General features: G+C 51.2%; 1 protein-coding gene across 1 annotated transcript in view; it reads right to left on the bottom strand.

The window, feature by feature from the left end:
• Positions 1-19,996, bottom strand: part of PLLP (plasmolipin) — a 29,800-nt gene extending 9,804 nt beyond the window's left edge. Inside the window, exon 1 of the mRNA XM_055299468.2 lies at positions 19,678-19,996. Within this exon, the coding sequence (XP_055155443.1) occupies positions 19,678-19,812 (135 nt within the window). The 5' untranslated portion in view covers positions 19,813-19,996. The remainder of the gene's footprint in view (positions 1-19,677) is intronic.
• Between the last annotated feature and the right edge of the window lie 7,826 nt (positions 19,997-27,822).

Here is a 27,822-nt window from a genome sequence, read left to right as displayed (position 1 = left end):
GCAGGCCAGGTGAGGGCAGGCAGGTGAGGAAGCCAGGGCGGAGCCGCAGGGCCTTGCCCGCTGTCACACACCAAGCTGGGGGCAGAGCCCTTACAAGTGTGGACCCAGGGCAAGATGTCTCAGAACAACACCCTGCCAGAAACAGACACACCTGGAGAGGCCACGAACCCCCAGAGCCGGGGGGAGGCCGGTGTTCTGAAGGAGAACAAACACTTCAGGCAGCACACCTCCGTCCCTTCTCCAGGTGAGAACTGGGTGTGTCCAAGATAAACAATTATTTTTTCATTTAAAGCCAATTCCTCATGGGCCTCCGCTGCCACTGTATTGCCGGCTTCCAACTAACTAAAGTCAGAAAATGCAATGAACCAAAAATCAAGAAAAGACCAATTCAGGTTTCCACTATCATACGCCTATCAATCAACTGTCCCATGACTCACAGCCTAGGTCACAATAACCACTCAATGCCCTCCCGCTCTGTGCCAGACACGTCTCATTGATTCCTCCATCACCAGACCCTCCTCAAATGTTCTATTTGTTATCCCCATCTTCCAAAGGGAATCTCAGGAGGCGATGTGCCTGTGGTCACTGTGGGTAAAGGACAGGGCAGGAGGCTGGGCGCAGTGGTTCACACCTGTAATCCCAGCACTTTGGGAGGCTGAGGCAGGTGGATCACTTGAGCTCAGGGGTTCGAGACCCGCCTGGACAACATGGGAAAACCCCATCTCTACCAAAAATATAACATTTAGCTGGGCATAGTGGCATGTGCCTGTGGTCCTAGATACTTGGGAGGCTGAGGGGGAGGATCAATGGAGCCTGGGAAGTCAAGGCTGCAGTGAGCCATGATTGAGCCACTGCACTCCAGCCTGGGTGACAGAGACCCTGTCTCAAAAAATAAATAAAAAATTGTAAAAGGATAGGGAAGGACAGGAACCCAGATCCATGCTTCCTCAGAACCTGCGCTACTATGAGTTATTTAGTGAAGTGTAAAAAATGAGGACACTTCAGCTGGCTCCAAGAGCCAGGCTGGGCTGGGCTGGGCACCCAGGCTCCCCCCCGCCGTCCCCCATCCCTGCCCCGCCCTGTGCTGTGCTCCAGCCCCACCCCTGGTTTCCAGATCAGCAAACGCAGCGTCCAGATGAAGCCGGTGGATAAGCACTGGGAATTTCTGGCATTCCTTCTGGCTGTGCTGCCTGGCTCTGTGCCTGGGGAGCCGCCTTGGTTTCTGCCCTAGAACAAGGAAGGTTCATTCCTGCATTTGAACCAGACAAACTGGTTTCTCCTGGTCCCTGAGACCCCAGCCCAGTCCCCCCAGAGAGACCCTGCTCGGAACAGGGCACCCAACACAGGCCTCGCTGTGGGCATCTCTCTGGGTTCATACATTTAACAAACGTCTACGGAGAAGGGGCCAAGAAAGATCTCACTGGCAAGGTGATGATAAGCAAAGACCCAGGGAGGTGAGGGAGGGGCAGGAAGGGTGCCACATGGGTATCTGGGAACACAACTCTATGCCTTCACCCCTGGGCCCTGTAGGTCTCTCTTGCTTGTGTGTTCATCTGTCGCCGTGTTTTTCTGCAGGTGTCTACATGAACATCTAACTGTCTCTCTCCTACACACACAGGCAAACCACATCCTCCCCTCCTTCCCAGCTCTCTGAGGTCCCTGCCATGCCCCCCCAGACAGGTCCTGCAGATAAACAAAGGGAACTGTCTGGAAATCTCAAGGGCACAGGGCCTTTTTTTTTTTTTTGCTTTTCTGAAAACCTGAATAATTTGGATTAGGAACTTTTTTTTACATATGAAGACTACAGTGCCAAAAATGACCTTTGTATCTTCAAAGAATTTCCAAACAATTGGGTAACAAAGAGATGTTTTTGTTAAAACCACCTGCAGGATCAGAAAGAAGATTTGTCACAAATGCCCGACCAAGAGGCACTCCTTGCTCCAGTGAAACCCTGTTATTACAGTTTCCCCAGAAGCTGCCAACACTGACAGCCAGACAGGCCAGGTTCCTGCAGGGTGCATGCCCTTCACTGACTCTGAGGGAAGTTTTTCCTCATCTCTTGTTGTGGTTTGCAATGTTTTCCCCAAAATATGTTCAAGTCCTAACCCCTAGTACCTGGGAATGTGGCCTTATTTGAAAACAGGGTCTGGCCAGGCGCAGTGGCTCATACCTGTAATCCCAGCACTTTGGGAGCCCGAGGTGCGTGATCAGTTAAGGACAGGAGTTTGAGACCAGCTTGGCCAATATGGAGAAACCCGTCTCCAGTAAAAATACAAAAATTAGCCGGGCATGGTGGCGGGTGTCTGTAATCCCAGCTACTCAGGAGGCTGAGGCAGGAGAATCACTTGAACCCAGGAGGCAGAGGTTGCAGTGAACTGAGATCGCACCACTGCACTCCAGCCTGGGGGACAGAGTGGGACTCTGTCTCAGAAACAAAACAAAACAAGGCCTGGCACGGTGGCTCACACCTGTAATCCCAGCACTTTGGGAGGCTGAGGCAGGTGGATCACCTAAGGTCAGGAGTTCAAGACCAGCCTGGCCAACGTGGTGAAACCCCGCCTCTACTAAAAATACAAAAAATTAGCCAGACATGGTGGCATGTGCCTGTAATCCCAGCTACTTGGGAGAGGCAGGAGAATCACTGGAACCCAGGAGACAGAGGTTGCAGTGAGCCGAGACTGCGCCACTGCACTCCACCCCGGGCAACAAGAGCGAAACTCCGTCAAAAAAAAAAAAGAAAGAAAGAAAGAAGGAAGGAAGGGAAAGAAAGAAAGAAAGAAAGAAAGAAAGAAAGAAAGAAAGAAAGAAAGAAAGAAAGAAAGAAAGAAAGAAAGATAAAGAGAAATAAAATAAAATAAAATAGTGTTTGCAGACATGCTCGAGTTAAGGGGGGTTATACTGGATTGGGGGCATCTCTAATCCAATGACCAGTGTCCTTGTAAGAGAAATGTGGGCACAGAGACCACAAGGGGAGACCACTGTGTGAAGACAGGGCAGAGACGAGAGTGATGCATTTGTAAGCCAAGGCACACCAAGGCTTGCCGGTCACCACCAGAAGCCAGGAGGGGGACATGGGACAGACTCTCCCTCAGAGCCCCAGAAGAAAGCAACCCTGCCAACACCTTGATTTCAGTAACCGAGACAATATATTTCTGCCACCCAGTTTGTGGAACTTTGTTACGGCAGCCGCAGGAAATGAATAGGTTTTTCTCAGCTGCTCTCTGAATCTGTGGATGGGTGTCATGACCTTGTTCACCTGAGTGACACTGGCATTGGTTCTGTTGGAGGGGTGGCCTATCAACTCCTTGAATTCATGCTCTGGCCCTGCCAACTTAACTAGCTGTGTGACCTCAGGCAAGTGGCTTAGCCTCTCTGTGCCTTTGTCTTCATCTTTCTTCATCTTTGAAATGTATCTACCCCCTAGGGTGGTTTTGTTTTGTTTTGTTTTGTTTTTGAGACAGGGTCTCACTTTGTCACCCAGGCTGGAGTGCAATGGCACTATTGCAGCTCACTGCAGCCTCGACCTCCTGGGCTCAAGTGATCCTCCCACCTCAGCCTCCCAAGTAGCTGGGACTACAGACATGCACCACCACTCCTAGCTATTTTTAATTTTTGTAGAGGTGGGGTCTCCCTATGTTGCCCAGGCTAGTCTAGAACTCCTAGGCTTAACCAATCCTCCTGCCTGGGCCCTAGGGTAGTTTTGAGCAAGGTACTTAGATCAGCAACCAGCATAGGCTTAATATTCAATATGGCCAGGTGTCATGATCACCCTGAGGGGTTAAGAACATGGGTTTTCAAGTCAGGCCCTGGGCCTACTTTCCTGCATTCGCCACGGTGTGTGCGGCTCCTCAGGAGGGTGAGGCCTCACTGAGAGCATGACAGTATCCACATTCAAGCACCAGGCACAGCCCGGGCACAGATAAGGACCCACGTCAGTGCCAGCCCCACCCGCCTGACAGATAAGGTAGTGGTGCTCCCACAGGAGGCCCCAGAAATCCAGCCCAGCCCTCAGATCTTCCTTGAAGCTGCACTCCCTCAGCTCCTCATAGGCTGAGGGGCCTTGGGCAGACCCCTTCACCCCTGGCACAATGGAAGCAGGGAAGTTTGGCTTGCTGTTCTCTGAGATTCCCCGCAGCCTGAGGTCAACACTCCTGAACATGGGCCTCCTCCAGGGGCCCCAAAGGGAGGGGTTCGACCAACCCTATGGACTCTGAGCTGTCATGCAAAGACAGTCACCCCAACTCTTTTCACCCTCCTCACTTCCAGGGCAGCGTCAGACCTTTGTGGGCTCACTGTGTGGCCTTGGGGGAGTCACCTAACCTTTTTGGTCTGTTTCCTCAACTGGCAAGTGAGGAAATTGGGGTACAGGGACCGTAGGGGGACACCTGGTCACCTCACAGGTGTGTCATGCAGATGAAACCATGTGAAAGAAAACATTAAAAGCCATAGCAGTCCAGTCGTGAACAGTCGTGAGGGCTGTGAGACAGTCCAGGGCTGGGGGAGGGAAATCCCAGAGAGGGAAGCCATGAGGCAGGAAGGCAGCAGGGGCCTCGAGGACACCAGGGCTCAAGCTCAGCAGCTGCCAGGGCTGGCAGGTCACAGGAATGACTACACTGGGCTGGGGAGTCTCTGGAGTGGCTGCTGGGAATGCAGGCCTGGGGTGACCAAAGTTTCTAATTTTTCAAGAGACACTAGAATTCTGGATTTTATATGGAAATCAGCTATTTATTTATTTATCTGATGGAGTCTCACTTTGTTGCCCAGGCTGGAGTGCAGTGGCGCAATCTTGGCTCACTACAACCTCTGCCTCCTGGGTTCAAGTCATTCTCCTGCCCCAGCCTCTCAAATAGCTGGGATTACAGGTGCGTGCCACCACCATGCCCAGCTAATTTTTGTATTTTTGGTAGAGACAGGGTTTCACCATGTTGGCCAGGCTGGTCTCAAACTCCTGACCTCAGATGATCCACCTGCCTTGGCCTCCCAAAGTGCTGAGATTACAGGCATGAGCCACTGCACCTGGCGAAAATCAGCTTTTTAAACATGGGTGACTGAACCAAAGGTTTTAGAAACAACGTGACGGCCAAAGGGGCCAAGGCAGCAAATCCTTCCATGGCCCCCGAGTCCAAACACAGTCCCCGAGTCTATCCACAACCCCCTTTTCCAGTCCCCGAGTCCTTTACTGGCCCCCGAGTCCTTCCCCAGCCCCCGAGTCCATCCCCAGCCCCCAAGTCCTTCCACAGCCCTCGAGTCCTTCCCCTGCCCCCAAGTCCTTCCACAGCCCTCGAGTCCATCCCCAGCCCCCAAGTCCTTCCACAGCCCTCGAGTCCTTCCCCTGCCCCCAAGTCCTTCCACAGCCCTCGAGTCCTTCCCCTGCCCCCAAGTCCATCCATGGCCCCCGAGTGCTTCCCAGGCCCCCGAGTCCTTCCCCAGCTCCGGCCTCTCTATTCCCACTGCTCCATCCAGGAAAACCACGCCCAGCGTGGCAAAGCAAACTCTTCCTGGGGTCCCCCTCACTGGGGACACATCTGGGCAAGCCAAGGACACTCAGAACTCAGCCTGGCCAGGCTCGGTCCCCACCCCCGCTCTGGCCCTTCTCCCTACAGTGAAAGGGACTTTATGGGGACAAAAAGCCACCCATTGTATCACACGAGACAAAGGGGCAGGGGACAGAGGCTCCGGGTGCCTAAGCTGGCCACGACACAGCCACACACCACCCCCTGCCTGTGTGAGAGGGAGGGCACCTTGGAATTCCCGTGCCATGCATTCCAGCAATCGAGGATCCTGGAGTCATCCCCGCTCTCCAGGAAGGCGACAGCAGACTCAGAACCCAGCCCCAGTCCACTAGACCTGGGCAGTACTGAACAGCCCTAAGCTCTCTTTTGTCATTGGAAAAATGGGCATGTAAGTCACCAAACGGAGTCATTCAGTCATTAAACAAACTGTGCCAGGAGCTGTTCTATGCCCTGGGAACACAGTGGGGAGCTTGGCAGCGAGGGTCCTCACCCCAGGCCACAGCCACCCCACCCCCACCTCCCGCGTGGGCCCTGCTTCCTGGGGCTATGGCAGGAGGACGATGCTGGAGGTGGGGGCTCAGATCTGGTCCTCCTCCAAGGCGTTCATTGTATCGCTTGTTATTCCTGAGTCCTGGGTCTCAGAGCAGAGAGCATTTCAATGCCAAAGGCAGAAGAGGTTGCAGCACACCTACCCCAGTGGCTGCACCGCCCCTGGACCCCCAGCAAGGTCCTGCAGCCCCACGTGTACTTGCAGCCAAGGAGCCACTACCACCTCATCCTTGCTGTGAGGTCCCCCCTTAGGGCTTTAGAAAAGTCTTCCCAGCCGGGCACGGTGGCTCACACCTGTAATTCCAGCACTTTGGGAGGTCGAGGCAGGTGGATCACCTGAAGTCAGGCCTGGCCAACATGGTGAAACCCCGCCTCTAATAACAATACAAAAAGTTAGCTGGGCGTGGTGGCGGGCACCTGTAATCCCAGCTACTTGGGAGGCTGAGGCAAGAGAATTGCTTGAACCTGGAAGGCAGAGGTTGCAGTGAGCCAAGATCGCACCATTGCACCCAGCCTGGGCAACAAGAGCAAAACTCTGTCTCAAAAATAAAAAAAGAAAAAAAAAGGAAAGTCTTCCCAACTTGAACTCAAACTACCCCCTACTTAATCCCACCCTGTTCCCATTCTGCCCTCTGGTCAGATCAAGTAGGTCCTCCCTCCACAGGCAGCCCCCAGGTGTGTAAAGGCAGGTGGGGGCCTCTTGAGTGATACTCCAAGGCCCCCTCTGGCTCTCAGAGCAGGTGGCAGCACTCACAGGTGGGATCTCAGAAACTCAGAGCTCCCTGCCTGCCGGTCCCCTCCTCTGCTTCCTCCCTCCTTCCCAGGGTCTCCTAGGCCTACCCCACAAAGCCTACCCAAGCCTCCCCAGCACCCAGGCCCCTCCAGCCACACAGAGAGTTCCCAGGAAGGCCTTACCCTCCTTGTAAAGTCCCAGGTGGCGCCCTGCATTCATTCCCTCCAACTCCCGCCCCCGCAACTACCCTGCCAGGCCCCCGCCAGGGCTTTACCCCCAGGGCCTTCCTCCTTCTGGGCCCAACCCTTTCAAGGGAAACACTTGACCCATTCCACTGATGAGGAAAACTGAGGCTCTTGGAAGATCTGGACCTGAACCAAGGTCATGCCTGGTAAGGGCTGGGACCTGGATAGTTCTGTGGCCCAGGCTCCCCTTCCCCTGTCACCCAGGATGTGGGGACATTCCCCTGGAGACTACTGTATTTGAAGAGAGCATCACTGCTCTTGAAGCCAGAGCTGAGAGGGGGCAGTGGCAGAACTCGAACCCAGGGCAGCTGGGATAACAAGAAACTTATAGTCTCAGCACCCCGAGGCCACCTCATCCTTCCATCGGCCCCTCCAGAGAAAGAACCAGCTGCTGTTGGGAGTATATAGAGCTTCATCAGCCCCGTGCACCCTGGCCTCGGCCTGCTGGAGGAATGGGGGTGCTAAAGTGAGGATCTTCCTCTCTCCCTGGACTTCCTGCAACACTGGTTCTACACCCAATGCTGGCACTGATGTTCTCGGTGACCTTGAGCAAGCCTTGTCTGTCTTAACTTCAAGGAGGGGCCCACTGGCAGAGCACAGTGGCTCATACCTGCAATCCCAGCACTTTGGGAGGCCAAGGTAGGAGGAACGCTTGGAGCCCAGGAATTTGAGACCAGCCTGGGCATCATAAGCAAGATCCCCATCTCTACAAAAAAACAAAAACAAAATAAGCCAATTAGCCAGGCATGGTGGCGCATGCCTGTGGTCCCAGCTACTTGGGAGGCCGAGGCAGGAGGATCATGTGAGCCCAGAAGGTCGAGGCTGCAGTGAGCCATGATCACACTACTGCACTCCAGCCTGAGTGACAGAGTGAGACCCTGTCTCAAAAAAAGTTGGGGGTGTGGGGGGCCAGGTGCGGTGGCTCACACCTATAATCTCAGCACTTTGGGAGGCTGGGCGGGTGGATCATGAGGTCAGGAGATTGAGACCATCCTGGCTAACACGGTGAAACCCCGTCTGTACTAAAAAAATGCAAAAAATTAGCCGGGCATGGTGGTGGGCACCTGTAGTCCCCGCTACTCTGGAGGCTGAGGCAGGAGAATGGTGTGAACTCGGGAGGCGGAGCTTGCAGTGAGCCAAGATCGTGCCACTGCACTCCAGCCTGGGGGACAGAGCGAGACTCCATCTCAAAAAAAAAAAAAGTTGGGGGGGCAGTGCTCCCATCCTGCCACCCTCACATAGAGTGGCAGATGTGAAAAAGCTCATCTGGTGTCTGACCCCAGCCCCAAATAAAAGCTAGAACATCCTAGAACAGGCCTGTGTCTGTTCCCTAGCAGCTCAGGATTTGGGCCCTACCTGACCTTTGACCTGTCTCCCTGCCGGCAACTCCCTGTGAGACCTTGGGGTACCACCCTGGCCTCTCCCCACTGGACAAACAGGAGGGACCAACCCAGCCCGACAGCAAAGGGCCTGGGCCTGGCTTTTGTCACAATCAGGGCTCAGCCCACTGGGCTGCCAAGAAAGACAGCACCCCCACCACCCAGGTTCCCAATCACCATGGAGACCTGGGCAAACAGCAGCCATGGGGATCCCTCAGATAATCTCTGAATGGGAAATCAGGGCCCTGGTCCTCACCAAATTCTGCCACAAACAACTTACTGGCTGATAAGGAGTGACCAATGCCTGTCCCTGCCAGGTCAACAGCAACAGCAATAGCCTGGGAGACTTTATCCCAGTAACCTGTTCTCCTTCCACTCATAGATGGTTGGGAAAATCACCCAAGGTCCCTCAGCCGTAACACTGAACTCAAGGCTATTGCTCCCTGTTGTGTGATGCTGGGGAAAGTGCCTTTCTCTCTCTGGGCCTGAGGACATTCAAGCGCCACCTTCATAGCTTTTGCCATATCCACGAACGTGTACTATTTTTTATTGTTTTGGCAATAGGGTCTCACTCTGTTACCCAGGCTGGACTGTAGTGGCATGATGACAGCTCACTGCAGCCTTGAACTCCTGGGCTCAAGCAATCCTCCCACCTCACCCTCCCAAGAGCTGGGACAGGCACGCACAACCATGCCTGGCTAATTTATAAATTTTTGTAGAGACAAGGTCTAGCTCTGTTGCCCAGGCTGGTCTTGACCTCCTGGGCTCAAGTGATCCTCCCGCTTCAGCTTCCCAAAGTGCTGGCACTACAGGTGTGAGTCAGCACACCTGGCCCTATTTTTTTCTTTACTCAATATTTGCATTTATTTCAAAGTTTTAAATGTGATTTTATCTTTGAAAGATGTAATACATATGACATGATAGGTATCCAAATAGCATATTCAGCATCATGTCTTCCATTTGATACTCAACTTCTGGAGGCAACCAAGAGTGCGTTTTGTTTTTGTTTTTGTTTTGAGACAGAATCTTGCTCTGTCACCCAGGCTGGAGTGCAGTGGCGCAATCTTGGCTCACTGCAACCTCTGCCTCCAGGGTTCAAGCGATTCTCATGCCTCAGCCTCCCGTGTAGTTGGGACTACATGTACGCACCACCATGCCAGGCTGTTTTTTGTCTTTTTAGTAGCGGTGAGGTCTCACCATATTGGCCAGGCTGGTCTCGAGCTCCTGACCTCAGGCAATCTGCCTGCCTTGGCCTCCCAAAATGCTAGGATTACAGTAGTGAGCCACTGTGCCCGGCTCAAGAGTAGTTTATTTTTTATTTTTCTGAGATGGAGTCTTGCTCTGTCACCCAGGCTGGAGTGCAGTGATGCGATCTTGTCTCACCGCAAGCTCTGCCTCCCGGGTTCACACCATTCTCCTGCCTCAGCCTCCCAAGTAGCTGGGACTACAGGCGCCCACCACCATGCCCAGCTAATTTTTTGTATTTTTAGTAGAGACAGGGTTTCACCGTGTTAGCCAGAATGGTCTCAATCACCTGACCTTGCAATCAGCCCGCCCCGGCCCCCCAAAGTGCTGGGTTTCAGGCATGAGCCACCACGCCCGGCCAAGAGTGGTTTCTTATGTGTGTCCCCAGGGACTTCTCACACACACACAAACGCACACACACGTGCATTTCAGGTAAGTGTGTCTTGTATCTGTGTACTTCTTCCACACAAATGATAGCATGCTACAATTTTGTACCTTGCTTTTTTCACTTAAATATGTAGCCTGGAGATTGTCCCTCGTTACACACAGAGCTGTTGCATTGTCTTCTGTGAGGGGTGGGGGATATCTTTTTACTCACTGCATCATGCACCATTGTACAGATGTATCATAATTTATCTAAACCAGTCCCCATGGATGAACTTGTATATATCACATATATAAGCTAATTTTAAAAAGGAAACTTAAATCACTAGGAAGTGGGAAACCTGTATTATCTATCACAATAGAAGCTAACAATGTAATTAAATACAACAAATATGTAACAATGTTAATACATTCCAGACAGATACAACTGGAGTGAAAAAGACTGAACTATGATTCAATTTCCAGAACCCAGAAAGAAAAAAGGAAGAAGAATGAAATAAAGAAATTCAGCAACAAAAAAACTAAAACAAAATTTTGCAAGGCAAGAAAAACACCATGGGGGGGAAAAAACCCAGCAAAACAAACAAATTAGGAAAGAAATAATTGCAAATAATCCAGAACTCCTAGCAGTTATTAAGGCAAAGACCAACCACACTCAGTAGAATGAGCAAAGAATACAAACAGATTGGCTGGGCGCGGTGGCTCACGCTTGTAATCCCAGCACTTTGGGAGGCCAAGGCGGGCGGATCACGAGGTCAGGAGATCGAGACCATGGTGAAACCCCGTCTCTACTAAAAATACAAAAAATTAGCCAGGCGTGGTGGCGGGCACCTGTAGTCCCAGCTACTCGGAGAGGCTGAGGCAGGAGAATGGCGTGAACCTGGGAGGCAGAGCTTGCAGTGAGCTGAGATCGCGCCACTGCACTCCAGCCTGGGTGACAGAGCGACACTCCGTCTCAAAAAAAAAAAAGAATACAAACAGACAAGGAAATACAAATGGCTCTTAAACATCTTTTAGATCCTGGCGCCAAGGCTCGCATTTATAATTTCAGCACTTTGGGAGGCCGAGGCGGGAGTATTGCTTGAGCCCAGGAGTTTGAGACCAGCCTGGGGAATATAGTGAGACCATGTCTCTAGCAAAAATTAGCTGGGCATGGTGAGGAGCACCTGTAGTCCCAGCTACTCGGCAGGCTGAGGTGGTAGGATGGCTTGAGCCCAGGAGGCGGAGGTTGCAGTGATTCCTGATCGTGCCACTCCACTCCAGCCTGGGTGACAGAGTGAGATCCTGTCTCAAAAACAAACAAACAACCCAAACACATTTTTTAAAAGGTCAACCTCACTGATAAGAGAATGAAAATAGGCTAGGTTTGGTGGCTCATGCCTGTAATCCCTGCACTTTGGAAGGCTGAGGCAGGCAGATCACCTGAGGTCAGGAGTTCGAGGCCAGTCTGGCCAACATGGCGTAAACCCTGTCTCTACTAAAAATGTAAAAATTAGCCGGGCCTCGTGGCTCATGCCTGTAATCCCAGCACTTTGGAAGGCTGAGGCAGGCAGATCACCTGAGGTCAGGAGTTCAAGACCAGCTTGGCCAACATGGCAAAACCCCGTCTCTACTAAAAATACAAAAATTAGCCGGGCTTGGTGGTGGGCGCCTGTAATCCCAGCTACTCGGGAGTCAAGACCAGCTTAGCCAACATGGCAAAACCCCGTCTCTACTAAAAATACAAAAATTAGCCGGGCTTGGTGGTGGGCGCCTGTAATCCCAGCTACTCGGGAGTCTGAGGCCAGAGAATTGCTTGAACCCGGGAGGCAGAGGTTGCAGTGAGTCAAGATCATGCCACTACACTCCAGGCTGGGTGACAGAGTGAGACTCTGTCTCAAAAAAAAAAAAAAGAAAGAGAGAAATGAAAATAATACTACATTGACCTATCATTTTGGTCTATTAGATTGGGGCACATCCAGAAGTGTGTTAAATCACCACGTTGGGAGGCTGTGGGAACAGGAACCTTCCAGGAGGCATGCTATTGCGGGCAGGAAGGGTGTGACCTCTCCGGAAGGCATTTGGCAATCTACATCACAATCCCAAATGCATATACCCTCCCACCCAGTAGTCCCACTTCTGGAAACATATCATACAGATGCACTTGGTGGCATTTCTTGCAGCAGGGTGCGCAACAGCAAAGGAATAGAAAACCCGAAGTGTCTGTCAACAAAGGGACTGACCACACAGTCACACCACAGCTGCATGATGGAATACTACAGAAGCCATAAAGAAAGAAGCAATTGCACTCCACACACTGAGACAAAAGGACCCCCAAGATTCATTTTTTAAGTGTAAAAGAAAAAGTGCAGAAGGATGTGGCTAGACTATATATCTTGGGGAGACTATATAAACTGGGGATAGGAATCTAGAGCCACATTTGCATAGATCTCCTAAAAGAAAGTCTTAAAACGGGATATAGAAAACTGAGAGTGGGCATGAAGGAGTCAACTTTCACCAAGAGGGAACACAGATTTTTCACTGTACTCCTTCCCAGTCTATTTTATTCTTGAGCATTGTAAATACATTACCTATTAAAGAAATTAGGGGCCAGGTGCGGCGGCTCACGCCTGTAATCCCAGCACTCTGGGAGGCCGAGGCAGGCGGATCACCTGAGGTCAGGAGTTTGAGACCAGCCTGGCCAACATGGTGAAACTCTGTCTCCACTAAAAATACAAAAATTAGTCAGGCCATGGTGGTGTGTGCCTGTAATCCCAGCTACTTAAGAGGCTGAGGCAGGAGAATCACTTGAACTTGGGAGGCAGAGGTTGCAGTGAGCCAAGATCACGTCACTGCACTCCAGCCTGGGTGACAGAGCAAGACTATGTCTCAAACAAACAAAATAAAAATCAAGAAAAAGAAATTAGGTAAATAAAGGTATGAAAAAAATGGACACAGCTTGCTGTGCACTGATACAGAATATCCCTAGGTGTATTGCCATGGGGAAAAACACGGCTTGGCACACACACAGACAGCACCTATCTGTGGTTAAGTGAGGATATGGGTTTTTTGTAGAAATATGCATCCACTCACCCTGGAATGAGACACAAGGCATGTGGTTGCCTGGGGTGAGGGCAGCTGTGGGGTGTGGTCAGTCAGGGATGAGAGAGATTACATTTTCATGATTACCCTTTCTACCATTTGAGTGCTTTGTATTATGTTTCTGTAATTTTTTTTCAAAAAATGAAACAATTCCATCAGTAGAGAAACAGCTAAATGAGCAGAGGCTGCCGGGACACTACGGGTTACTCCACAACAGTTTACAAGGAAGGAAGACAAGTCTCAGAACATGAAGAGTGGCCGGGCACGGTGGCTCATGCCTGTAATCCCAGCACTTTGGGAGGCCGAGACAGGTGGATCACCTGAGGTCAAGAGTTCAAGACCAGTCTGGCCAACATGGTGAAACCCCGTCTCTACTAAAAATACAAAAATGAGTTGGGTGTAGTGGCAGGCACCTGTAGTCCCAGCTACTCGGGAGGCTGAAGCAGGAGAATGGCGTGAACCCGTGAGGCAGAGGTTGCAGTGAGCCGAGATTACGCCACTGCACTCCAGCCTGGATGACAGAGCACATGAAGAGCTCTCAGATGTACCAAGTATGAGAAAAGCAACTTGCTGAACAAAGGATACAGAATAAAACTATCAATGTTTTCAAAAGTGCACAGGAGAAAAGACTAGAAACACCCAAAATAGTTGTCCCCTTAAGGACAGAGGTGGGTAATCCAACTACAGCTTTAGTGTAATCTGTACAGGTTTTTTTATTTTGTGAGGAGAATGTATTCATATATTCATAATGTAATTACAAATTAATTCCCAAACACTCAATACTCCCCCCATTGCAGTAAGTGGGGAGTGTGTGGGGGAACTAACAATACAAGGCATTTATTGCTCTGTGCAGCAGAGCTGGGTTGGATGAAGATATTGGGCATGCAGGGCCTGGAATGCTGTACTAAAAAGACTGAACCACCCACAAATCTCAGTGCTAAGGGAAGCCCGGGGAGTCTCAGACACTGCAATCCCAGTGTGACCAAGCCCTGCTCACACCTCACTCGGACTCCAACAATCTCATCTAGGTAGCCCCTTCCTGGAGACCAGAGTTGGCTTTCAGTCCCTGCCCTGCCCTCCATCTGCAGAGGAGCTGGTCTGCCTCCTGGGGCTGGAGACAGAGCCGGTATCACCATAAGGAAGATCTTTCCAACACTCCCAAGTGCCCAAGGATGGAACAGGCAGCCTTAAGAAGAACTGAGCTCCCTGTCTCTGGAAGCACGCAAGTTCATGTTGGAGATGCTGCAAAGGGACCTCTTATGCTTGCGTAAGAATCCTCGGATCCTATAACCCTGTGAATCCAAACTGTCCTTCATTCCCACATATAGTGCTGGGCTAGCTCTTTGCAGGCATGATCTAGATCCTGCCATCACCATCTGACAGACAAGGAAGTGAGGCTCAGGGAAATTTGGGAATTCCCCCAGGATCATGCAGCCAGAAAGGGACAGAGCCAGGATTTGAACCCAAGGCTCTCAGCGTCCAGGCCTGTGTTCCCATCACCACTCTCCATGCCACCCCATGGGTCATGGAGATCTAGGGAAGGCTTCTCTTCTTCTTCTTCCTTTTTTTTTTTGTTAAGAGTAGAGGACTGGGTGCGGTGGCTCACAAATGTAATCTCAGCACTTTGGGAGACCAAGGCAGGTGGATTGCTGGAGCCCAGGAGTTCGAGACCAGTCTGGGCAACATGATGAAATCCCATCTTTACAAAAAATATAAAAACTTAGCCAGGCATTGTGGCATGTACCTGTCGTCCCAGATACTCAGGAGGCCTAAGGTGGGAGGATCGCCTGAGCCTGGGATGTTGAGGTTGCAGTGAGCCGTGATCACACTACTACACTCCAGCCTGGGTGACAGAGCAAGACCTTGTCTCCAGGAAAAAAAAAAAAAAAAAGTAGGGGTCTTACTCTGTCACCCAGGCTAGAGTGCAGTGACGTGATCACGGCTTACTGCAGCCTCAAACTCTGAGGCTCAAGCAATCTTCCTGCCTCAGCCTCCCAAGTAGCTGGAACTACAGGCATGTGCCACCCTGCCACCTGCCCAGCTAGGTGAGGCTTTTGATCTGTTATTCACCTGCAAAATGGGAATTGTGTGGCCACCCCCAATCCCAGGAGGTGGGGCAAAATGGAAGGACAGAAGGTACCAAACCAAATGGCCTTACCGCCACAGGGCATTCACACAGCTTCCACATCCTGGGCCTCAAGGACGCCTACTGACTGACAGGTCTCTCTGTACAAGCTCTGGTCTGTCCTGATCCTCCTTCTCCCTTCCTATGCCAGGAAGCCCTCCCTGATGGCCTTGGCCCCTGATGAGTCTCCCTTCCTGAAGTCCCCCTTTTCCCCCTCCAAAGCACTCTAGAACTTCCCACCCCCAAAATAAACAAGATGAGGAAGCATAGCTAGAGCCAGGTTTTGGATTTCCAGATCAAAGTGCAAAGCCAAGCTTGCCACTCTATCCTGTGTGACCTTGGACAAGCTCCTCACCCTCTCTGAGCCTATTTACTTATCAATAAATCCAGATAAGATCATCCTTCTCCCCACGGCTTGGGGAGGCTTGAAACAAGGAGAGATGGGCACCTAACAGCACTACTTTATACTTACTGTAAAAAGGCTTTGGGAGCTCCCCATAAGCAAATAACCACGCCTTCTGCATTCTTCCACCTGAGTTACACAAAAATCTGTAGCACTGACGCCTTTTTTTAAAAAAACCAAAAGAGTTGTCTGTAGATCAAACTTGCCTGCCTTGTGACATGAATCCGTTGGTCAGAAAAAAAATTAAAAAACAAAGACCTGCCTCCTTTTTTAGACGCTATTTGCATAGATTCTTCATGTTTCCCTTTTTGCCTAGGCTGCTAGGAAGTTCAACAAATAATCAACAGCCTTAAACTTGCTGCAAGTCAATTCTCCCCTCCACACCACCAGCTTTTAAAGATATATTGCTTTAACTCTTCTGTCTTATGTGGTTTAATATCATATTCCATCTGGTGTTCTTTCTGAATCTACAAGGAATAAGGATAGTGATAAATCAATGAACACCACCAGATATCTGTGAAGAATACTGAGATTGGTTCTTCAGGACACATTCTGATACCGAATGAAAAGTATATCTCCTTCTCCAGGAGCTGGGAGCCTTTCTACCCACCTTCCCTTCCTCCCACCACACCAGGAACATTCATCAAATCCTCGGAAACAGAAGGGTTTGATGAGAAGCTTCCATCTTCTCATTTATTTCCTGCTCCATGAAGCCTTCTCTGATCCCTCTGGGAGAAGCACATCCTCTGGGCACCTCTCTCACTGACCAAGAGCTCCTGGAAAGCGGGCTCTGGGCCCAGGGTCCCCACCACTCCCTCCACAATGACAGATCCTGGGAAGGTAGCAGCAAAGCCACACGTGGTCATTAAGACTATAGGCCAGAAAAGTCAGAAAAATCACTCCTGTGGAGGAGGGCTGTGAGATCTTGGGCAAAGAACTGGCCTCTGAGCCTCAGTTTTCTCACCTGTAAAATGGGGCCAACGAAGAGGATCTAAAGGCCTTAGCAAAGGGCCTGAGCCTAGTGCTGGCCCGATAGATGGGAGCTACCATGGCTTCCCAGCAGATGGTGGTGCCGGTTGGATGAACCCCCACATATCCCATTTCAGACCCAGTGGAACTGTCTGTTGCCAGAGAAACAGCTCAGGATGCAGCTTCTTCAACAAGCAGATTTTTTTTTCTTTTTTTTCTTGAGACGGAGTCTCTCTCTGTCCCCCAGGCTGGAGTGCAGTGGCGATCTCGGCTCACTGCAAGCTCTGCCTCCTGGGTTCACGCCATTCTCCTGCCTCAGCCTCCTGAGTAGCTGGGACTACAGGTGCACGCCACCACGCCAGGCCAATTTTGTTGTATTTTTAGCAAAGACAGGGTTTCACCGTGTTAGTCGGGATGGTCTCCGTCTCCTGACCTCATGATCCGCCCACCTCGGCCTCCCAAAGTGCTGGAATTACAGGTGTGAGCCACCGCGCCCGGCCCCAACAAGCAGATTTCTAAGGTACTAAAATGTGCAGGTCATTTTCAGAACTCTGATGGGAGACCCTCATCCTCCCAAAGGCACTGCAGGTAGGGGGCAAAAGGAGCCCACTTCCTTCACACCCAGTCCTTGAGAGTCAAGAGACCCAAGTGCCAAGATCTATTACAGGACTCCTGGCAAGTCCTTCTACCTAGACGTCAATGTCTACTTCTGTGTAACGGGACCCAGATGCTCAGGGCTGGATTGCTGAGCCCTCAGGGGATGCCCCCACTCACCCCCAATCAGGAACACAAGCCTTCTCTAGAGGAAGCTACCAAGACCCTTGCAGCCCACAGCAGCAACATCCTCCTCTTACTCCAATGACTTCCATTCCCCCTATTGCCCCTATTGCTAGTCTCTTTCTTTTTTCTTTTCTTTTCTTTTTTTTGTTTGAGACAAAGTCTCATTCTGTCACCCAGGCTGGAGTGCAGTGGTGCGATCAAAGGCACTGTAGCCTCGAACTTCCAGGCACAAGGGGTCCTCCTACCTCAGCCTCCCAAGTAGCGGAGACCACAGGCACATACCACCATGCCTGGCTATTTTTTTTTCCTTCTTTTGTAGAGACAGGTTCTCAATATGTTGCCCAGGCTGGTCTTGAACTTCTGGCCACAAGCAATCCTCCTGTCCGTCAGGGGCCAGCCTCAGGATCCACCTCACCAGGGATGCTGAGGGGTCCCTCACAGGGATCTTGCCACTCATCATCCTCCACCCAGCAAGATCCCTCTTCTGTTCCAAAACCTCTTAAGGCCACCAACAGAACCTAGACCCTGTAGCTCACAGAAGTTACACAAGGCCCTTGGCTTCGGTCCACACCAGAAACAAGTGCTTCAACTCCAGCACCACCAACCTGTTGCCTACTCCCTGCAAATTAATTCAACTTTCTCATCACCACATCTTGGCTCACACTGTTCCCTGCCCTTGGAACACCCTTTCCCTGCCTCTGCCTCAGATTTCAGTGAAGTTTCTGCTCAAAAACCACCTCCTCCAAGAAGCCTTCCTGGTCGTAGAATTGCTCTCCTTCTCCTCTGCCCTTTCGCACCACTTCTCACACCCACCTGGCTCTCTCCTGGGCAGCCAGGCAGCTGCTCATGGCTGTGCCCCTCACAACCAGCCCAGAGCCGAGCATTCCAGCAGTGGCGGGGTCAGTGGCTCTCCCCATCTGCAGAATTAAATGATTCCAGGAACTAGACCTCTTCCCTCAGAAGATAGAATCTTCTCCCCCACACCCCAAAAGAGAAACAAACAAAAAACTCTGGGAGAAGTGTTAAAAATGTAGATTTCTGGCTGTACTTTCTGAGATTCAAATTCCAATTGCACATTTTTTTCCGGGGGTGGAGTCCAATAATCTAAATTTTAAACAAACCCGCCAGGAGATTCAGAGGCTGGGGAGGGGGCCCACAGAGATCTGAGAAATCCTGAAATGAGATAGCACTGACCCAGGTGGAGGTGGGCCCGCACCTGGAGAGGTCAGGGGAGGGAGACTGGACCTCAGCCCAGGGTCTGGCACCAAAGCAACCACCCTGCCCTCCAGCTTGGGCCTCGCAGCAGCGCTAGCACCCAGCAGTAGGAGACAGTGGGAAATGTCCACTCGCTGGATTACTAAGAAATACAGGTCCTGGCCCAACTCCAATTCCACCTGAGTCCTCTGAAAATGTATCAGGCCCTCACCCACCTTCCAGGCTCTCAGGAAAGGGTGGCAGAGGAAGAAGCTAACATCCGGGCCTGTGGCTGGTGTGGGAGTGGAGGATGTTCCCATGGGTCCGCCTCAGTTGGGGTCTGTACAGGGGTCTGGGGGAGAGTAGGAGTCTTGCCCCTGGCTACCCACAAACCCCACCCTCCAGCGATATCTGGGCCCCGTGGGGCTGGCTAAACCGGCTGAAACCTGGCGGGTCACCCAGAGAAAGCTAGAAGAGCCCGGTTCCCGCGTGGGCGCCCACAGGATAGTGCCTGAGTGTGCGTGTTGGGGAGTCGGATGTGCCCTCTAGATTAGATGAGGAATGTTCATGGGTGCGGCCACCCGGAGCCGCTGGGAGCGGGGCAGAAGGTGGTCAGAGAGTGGACTTTGCCTCAGACTGGGTTCCCTAGAGGGCTGGGGGCACTGTCCGGGCAGAAAAAGGGGTGAAAAAGAGAGAGGAGGGAAGGGACGGCTGGGAAGGGTTGGGGGGTTGTGCTCAGTGACTGTGGCTCCGGTGGGGGCTTCTCTGTGGCCGCTGGTAACCACCTTGAAGGGGGCACGATGGGGCACGGGCAGTGGGCACTCTGTACACGATGCAGGGTGCTCACGCTCGCAGGGACGGCTACGGGGGAGTCTCGTGGTGAGAGGGATGCAGGGCGATCTTGGCGGCGTCCGTGCGGGAAGCGCCCTAGGGGTAGGCGCAACGCGTCGGTGAGAGTGTGAGCCCGGGTGGGGAGCGCAATGTTCGCGAAGAATGAACGCAGCGCCGGAGTCCCTCACCCATCCTGGCCGGACCGGGACCTCCAGGCCAACCCCGTGGGCCCGCGCGCGCTCTCACCAGCTGCAGCAGCATGAGCGCCCCGAGGCGGGAGCGCACGAAGCCCAGGTCCGGGCGCAGCGCCGACACCGAGGCTCCGGCGCCCTGCGCAGGACTGCTGGTCCGCGTGCTCACTTTGGACGGGAACTCGGCCATGGCGGCTCCGCTCGCCTCCCGAGGTCGCTACGGCCGCCGTCGCCGCCCCTCCAGCGGTGGGTGCCGGCTCCCGCGCCGCTTTTCCCCGAGGCTCCCGATCCCGGTGCGGCTCCGGGCGCTGCAGGAGGCGTCGGGGCTGGGAGCCTGGGGCGCCAGGTGCGGCCGAGATCCCGGCTCCGCCCCCGCCTCCGGGGCCGCCCCCGTAACCCTTTGCTCGCCGCCGCCGCTACAGCCGCGACCGGTTAGTGGGCAGCCGCGTCCACTCCCCGGACCAGTAAACAACCCCGGGTCCGTGAATCGGCTCCGCCAGCACCAGCCTAGACCGCTTCGCCGACCTCCCCCGGGGCAAGCCGCCTGCTGGGAATTTTCCGGCACTCGCCCAGGCCGTGGTAGCTTCCGCGCCTAGGGATAAACTTGTGGTGGCTCGCGGGGGACACCGCTCTCCCAGGCGCTTTCTGCGCGCTGTGCACCCTCGGCCTAGACCCTGCGCAGAGACTCTTGAAGGGTCCCGGGAGGGGGGCTGGATGCGGTGGCTCCTGCCTCTGATCGCAGTACTTTGGGAGGCTAAGGTGAAAGGATAACTTCAGGCCAAGAGTTCGAGACCAGCCTGGGTAACACAGTGAGATTCCCCGCCCCCCCCTCCCCGTCTGTATTTTATAGAAAAGAAAGTAAAGAAGAGTCCCGGGAGACCCAGCGCGGGGAAGGGGAGGGTCTGGGTAAGCGGTGGGTAAGCGGTGGGTAAGCGGTAGAAGGGGGAGGTCCTTTTCTGCCTATTAATGCGGTTTTCACTTCTGAACATATTTTATATAACTTAGATGATCGCGGAGCCTCAGTTTCCTCGTCTGTCATATAGATATGAAGGAAACCTGCCTCACAGAGCGTTGTAGGGAATAAATGAAATATTCCCCAGAAAGCTCCTGACAGCGTGAGGGAGGAGGGGTCACTCAGAAGATGGGAGGTCATATAGAGGTTACAGTTTCATTGCCACACATGCACCCTAAAATCCTTACACACACACACACACCCCTTGAGCCTAGAGGTTTGCACAGATAGGTCATTCATGCATTCATGAACCAATGTTTGCTGAACACCTGCTACATGCCAGGCCCTGTGGATACAGCAGGAAATGAACTAGACGAGGGCTTCTTGGCTCCCACATTTTTTTTCCCCAAATACCCACACTTCAAGGAGAGCCACTTAAAAAATTGTTTTTAACTGACATGTAATATTAGGTTGGTGCAAAAGTTATTACGGTTTTTGCATTTAAAAGTGTAGCAAAAACCGCGATTACTTTTGCAGCAACCTATAATTGTACCTAAATATGGGGTACCATGTGATGTTTTGGTACCTGTATACATTGTGTAAAAAAATCAAATCAAGGTACTTAGCATATCCATCACCTCATACATTTATGGCTTCTTTGGGGTGAGAACATTCAAAATCCCCACTTCTAGCTACTGTATTTTGAAATATACAATATTAGGGCCAGGCGCGGTGGTTCATGCCTATAATCCCAGCACTTTGGGAGGCCAAGGCAGGCAGATCACCAGAGGTCATGAGTTCAAGACCAGCCTGGTCAACATGGCAAAACCCTGTCTCTACAAAAATACAAAAAAATTAGCCAGGCATGATGGTGGGTGCCTGTAGTCCCAGCTACTCGGGAGGCTGAGACAGGAGAATCACTTGAACCCAGGGAGGCAGAGGTTGCAGTGAGCCGAAATCGCGCCACTGCACTCCAGTCTGGGTAACAGAGCAAGACTCCATCTAAAAACAAAAACGAAAAAAGAAAAGAAATGTACAATATTGGTATTTTTTTCTTTTTACTTTTATTTATTTTGAGGCAAGGTCTCACTCTGTCACCCAGGCTGGAGGGCAGTGGCATGATCATAGCTTACGGCAGCCTCCAACCCCTAGGCTCAAGTGATCTTCTCACCTCAGCCTCCCTAGTAGCTAGGACTACAGGTGCACACCACCATGCCCAATTAATTTTTTTTTTTTTTTTTGAGATGGAGTCTCGCTGGAATTACAGGCTCGAGCCACCATGCCCGGCTAATTTTTTGTATCTGTAGTAGGGACCGGGTTTCACCATGTTGGCCAGGCTGGTCTTGAACTCCTGACCTCGTGATCCGCCCACCTTGGCCTCCCAAAGTGCTGGGATTACAGGCATGAGCCACCGGGCCCAGCCCCGACTAATTTTTTAAAATTTTTTTGTAGAGATGGGGTCTCTCCATGTTGCCCAGACTGGTTTCGCACTCTTGGCCTCAAGCGATCCACCCGCCTTGGACTTCCAAAGTGCTGGAGTTACAGGTGTGAGCCACCATGCTCAGCCCTAACTGTAACTCTGTACCTGTTAACCAACCTCTCTCTATCCTCCCACTACACCCCAGCCTCCTGTAACCACTATTCAACTCTACTATGAGATCAATTTATTTATTTATTTATTTGAGATGGCGTTTTGCTCTTGTTGCCCAGTCTGGAGTGCAATGGCGTGACCTTGGCTCACTGCAACCTCTGCCTCCCAGGTTCAAGCAATTCTCTTGCCTCAGCCTCCTGAGTAGCTGGGATTACAGGCGCCCGTCAGCACGCTCAGCTAATTTTTTGTAATTTTAGTGGAGACAAGGTTTCACCATGTTGGCCAGGCTGGTATCAAACTCCTGAAATCAGGTGATCCCCCTGTCTCGGCCTCCCAAAGTGCTGGGATTACAGGCGTGAGCCACTGCACCTGGCCGAGATCAACTTCTTTATTTCATTCCACATATGAGAGAGACCATGTGGTGTTTGTCTTTCTATGTCTGGCTTATTTCACTCACATGTCAGATTCATCTGTGTTGCCACAAATGATAGGATTTCAGTCGTTGGATCCCACTGTCTGGTGGGGATGAGAAGTAATAAACCAGGAAGGAATAATACTTTCAGATAGTGACAGACGCTGTGACTAAAGTAAAATGGAGGAATGTGACACAGAGTCACTCACAGGTGATTTCTGGGTTAAGGTGGTCAAGGAAGATCTGTGGGAAGAGGCAACATTTATGCAGAGACCCAAATCATGAGTAGGGGCTAGCCGTGGGAAATCTGGGGAAAGAATTTAATAAGTGCAGGAGCCCTGAGGCTGGACCAGTTTTGAGAACAGAAAAAGGTCCTTGGTGGGGCTGGAGCCAAGTGAGTAAGGGTGAGATTGGCAACATGGGCCAGGGCCAGATCACACAGGCTATTTAGAGGACTGTATTAGTGCCCTGGGGCTGATATAACTTGGTGACTTAAAACAACAGAAATTTGGCCAGGCACGGTGGCTCACGCCTGTAATCCCAGCACTTTGGGAGGCTGAGGCAGGCGGATCACCTGAGGTCAGGAGTTCGAGATCAGCCTGGCCAACATGGCGAAACCCCGTTTCTACTAAAAATATAAAAAATTAGCTGGGCATGGTAGTACACGCCTGTAATCCCAGCTACTCAGGAAGCTGAGGCAGGATAATCACTTGAACCTGGGAGGCAGAGGTTGCAGTGAGCCGAGATTGAGCCACTGCACTCCAGCTTGGGCAACAAAAGCGAAACTCTGTCTCAAAAAAAAAAAAAAGAAAGAAAAAGAAAAGAAAAACCAGAAGTTTACTCTCCCATAGTCCTGGAGGCCAGAAGTCTGAAATCAGTTTCACTGGGCCAAAATCTTCCAAAATTTGGGAAGAGCCAAAATCAGGTGTCCTAAGGGTCATGCTCCCTTTGCAGGGTCTAGAGGAGCATCCCATCCTTGTTCTTCCAACCCTGGTGGGGCCTGCTGGCATTCCTCAACTTATGATTGCATCAACCCTGTCTCTGCCTCCTACGTCACATGGCCTCCTCCTCTTCTGTATGGATAACATCTTTCTCTGCCTCTCTTGACACTTGTGATGGTGTTAGGGCCACCCAGATACTGCAGGATAGTCTTCCTCAAATAAAGAATCTTAATTTGAGGCTGGGCGTGGTGGCTCATGCCTATAAACCTAGCACTTTGGGAGGCCAAGGCAGGAGGATGGGTTTGGCTCGGGAGTTCGAGACCAGCCTGGGCAACATAGCAAAGACCCCTATCTCTAAAAAAAAAAAAAAATTGGCCGGGCGTGGCGGTGCACACCTGTGGTCCCAGCTACTCAGGAGGCTGAGGTGGGAGGATTGCTTAAGCCCCAGGAGGTTGAGGCTACAGTGAACCATGTTTTTGCCTCTGCACTCCAGCCTGGGTGACAGCAAGACCCTGTTTCAAAAGGAAAAAAAAAGAAAAAGGATCTTAATTTAGTCACTTAATCTGTAAAGACCGTTTTACTTTATAAGGTAAAATGGACAGGTTCCAAGAATTAGGATCTGTTTTGTTTGTTTGTTTGTTTGTTTGAGACAGGGTCTCACTCTGTTGCCCAGGCTGGAGTGCAGTGGTGCCATCCTGGCTCACTACAACCTCCGCCTCCAGGGTTCAAACAATCCTCCTGCCTCAGCCTCCTGAGTAGCTGGGACCACAGGTCCTTGAGCCACCATAACTCACCAAGTTTTTGTAAAGACTAGGTTTCGCCATCATGACCAGGCTGGTCTCAAACTTGAGCTCAAGCAATCCTCCTGCCTTGACCTCCCAAAGTGCATGAGCCACTGATATATCTTTTAGTGGCCATTATACAGCCTACCACAATGATGGAGAAGGGCTAACATTTTATTTTAAGGCCTGGAGTGTTTTTTTTTTTGAGACGGAGTCTCGCTTTGTCACCCATGCTGGAGTGCAATGGCGTGATCTCAGCTCACTGCAAGCTCTGCCTCCTGGGTTCACGCCATTCTCCTGCCTCAGCCTCAAAGAGTAGCTGGGACTACAGGCACCCACCAACACGCCTGGCTAATTTTTTTGTATTTTTAGTAGAGACGGAGTTTCACCATGTTAGCCAGGATGGTCTCGATCTCCTGACCACGTGATCTGCCTGCTTTGGCCTCCCAAAGTGCTGGGATTACAGGCGTGAGCCACCGCGCCTGGCCAAGGCCTGGAGTATTTTAAGCAGGCGAGAGACAAGCTCTGATGAACACTTTAAAAATATCACTGGTTGATGCTGACCTAATCCTTTACTCAATGGGATGTTCGACCCCCTCCCCTCAATGCACCTGGGACCCTTCCCCTGTCCCAACACCCTACTTGCAGTAGGTACTCTGGAAATGAGGAGTGCTTCTTGGTAGCTGCAAAATTGTTACTCGAAGACCAGCCTCTGTGCAGACCAGTCCAAGTGCAGAACAAAGCTCGGGTGAGCCCTTAATTTTATGATGACACAGAAAACAAAAAGATGATTGTTTCTGAGACCGATTCTAAAACAGTAGGGTGTTTTTGTTTTGGTTTGGATTTTGTGGTTTTTTTTTTTTTGTTAATCCCACTTTCATTCCTTTCAAATGGCAGCAAGCAAGACTGAAAAGACTGAATCACTCCACTGTTTTTCACTTTGACATTTTCTCCCAAACCAACTTCACTCGCCCCCCAGTCAGAAAACGTGGGAAGGAACCTGTCCCCAGACTGAAACCAGCTGCCCACCCACAGTCTCCACTGGCGCCACGGGGTCCTGGATTCCTAGGATGAGGTCGGGGGACACACAGCCTGTCTACTGCCAGGACTGGCCTCCCCTTCCCGGGCTCTGAGCAGCCCATCTCCACACGGGATACCTGCAGTACATGTCTTGCCTCATTTTTCTTCAATTCTACAAAAGTTCCCTACTCTGACCAAATCCCCACTGTGTACTGGGCCTGTCCAGCTGTGGTCCCAACTACTCAGCTACTCAGCAGTGGGGGTTCAGGCACGAAGCAGATGTTTAGTGTGTGCCTCGGGAGTGCCAGGCCCTGGGGACACAGCTGTGAGCTGTGATGAGGGCCCCCACCTTCAAGGAGTCTAGTGGGGGAGACAGTCTAGATGTACAAACCCACCAAGAAATAGCAACTCACCAATAGTGGTGATGTCACCACAGAAAAAGAGCAGGGTGCCAAGGGAGAGAGTAATTCTGAGGATTGGGGGTTGTCATTTAGATAACTGGGTCAAGCAAGGTCTAAACATTTTAGCAGAGACCTGGAGGATGAACAAGAATCAGACAGGAGAAGAACATTGCAGGCAGGGAAAACTGCCTTCTGTGCAAAGGCCCTGAGTGAGGGAAGACTTTGAGATCTTTGAGGAAGGACAGAGGGCTAAGAGTTGGGAAGATAGGGAAAGATGAGGTTCAAGAGGCAGCCAAGGGTCAGATCACCTGGGTCTTAAACCACTGAAGGATTTACACTATTAGATTTATAATTGTTATTGTAGCTGGGTGCGGTGACTTACACCTGTAATCCCAGCACTTTGGGAGGCCGAGGCGGGCGGATCACCTGATTTCAGGAGTTTGAGACCAGCCTGGCCAACATGGTGAAACCCTGTCTCTACTAATACAAAAAAATTAGCTGGGTGTGGTGGTGCATGCCTGTAATCCCAGCTACTTGGGAGGCTGAGGCAGGAGAATCACTTAAACTTGGGAGGTGGAGGTTGCAGTGAGCCAACACTGCACCATCGCACTCCAGCCTGGGCAACAAGAACAAAACTCTGTCTCAAAAAAAAAAAAAGACAATTGTTGTTGAGACAGGGTCTCACTCTGATGCCCAGGCTGGAGTGCAATCGCATGATCATGTCTCACTGCAGTCTTGAATTCCTGGGCTCTAGTGATCCTCCCAGTTTAACTTCCCCAGTAGCTAGAACTATAGTCGTGTACCACCACGCTCAGCTAATTATTTTATTTTATTTTTATTTTTAACTTATTTTTACTATTTGTTTTTGAGACGGACACTCACTCTGTTGCCCAGGCTGGAGTGCAACGGCACGATCTCAGCTCACTGCAACCTCCACCTCCCAGATTCACGCCATTCTCCTGCCTCAGCCTCCCGAGTAGCTGGGACTACAGGCTAATTTTTTTTTTTTTTTTTTTTTTTGTATTTTTAGTAGAGACAGGTTTCACCGTATTAGGCAGGATGGTCTCGATCTCCTGACCTCATGATCTGCCCACCTCAGCCTCCCAAAGTGCTGTGATTACAGGCGTGAGCCATGGCGCCTGGCCTAATTTTATGTTTTGTAGAGACAGGGTCTTGCTGTGTTGCCCAGGATGGTCTCGAACTCCTGGCCTCAGGGAATCATCCTGCCTCGGCCTCCCAAAGTGCTGAGAGCACAGACTTGAGCCATCACACCCTGCCTTTTACAATTTTAGGAAATTCACAGAAAGGTTCCTATGGGGGTTCATCTAACAGCTTCCAGAAGCCAACTTCGACGAGTTGCTGATTGCAGTCAACAAATATTGATTGAGTACTTTTCCAACTAGTCCTATGCTTGGTGCTGTGGGAATGGTTCCTTTTCTTTTTTTAATGCATTTTATTGTGTATACATAAGATATACAATATGTTGTAAGATACATATAGAGTAAAATGGTTACTGTAGTGAAACAAACTAACATATCCGTCATCTCACATGGGTACCCATTTTCCTCCCTGTGGCAAGAGCAGCTATAATCTACTCATTTAGCAAAGATCCTGAATACAATACACTGTTATTAACTATAACCCTCATGCTGTACATTAGGTCTTTCCACTTCTTCATCCTATGTGTTTGCCACTCTGTACCCTTTAACCTACATCTCTCCATTTCCTAGTTAGTTTTGAGGGCTTTTTTTTTTTTTTTTTTTTTTTTTTGAGAGGGAGTCTCTCTCTGTCACCCAGGCTGGAGTGCAGTGGTGCGATCTCTGCTCACTGCAAGCTCCGCCTCCCGGGTTCACGCCATTCTCCTGCCTGGGACTACAGGCCCCCACCACCATGCCCGGCTAATTTTTTGTATTTTTAGTAGAGACGGGGTTTCACTGTGTTAGCCAGGATGGTCTCAATCTCCTGACCTCGTGATCCGCCTGCCTTGGTTTCCCAAAGTGTTGGGATTACAGGCGTGAACCACCCACCCAGCAAGATCTAGCTTTTGTGCTCAGCATCTGGGTGTTGACCTCTAAACCCTTGGAATGTCATATCTGATAGT

Source organism: Symphalangus syndactylus, chromosome 11 (genome assembly GCF_028878055.3).
Source record: "Symphalangus syndactylus isolate Jambi chromosome 11, NHGRI_mSymSyn1-v2.1_pri, whole genome shotgun sequence".
Lineage (NCBI taxonomy): Eukaryota > Metazoa > Chordata > Mammalia > Primates > Hylobatidae > Symphalangus > Symphalangus syndactylus.
The sequence above is the reverse complement of the archived record's forward strand: the minus strand, read 5'-3'. Positions and strand labels throughout refer to the sequence as shown.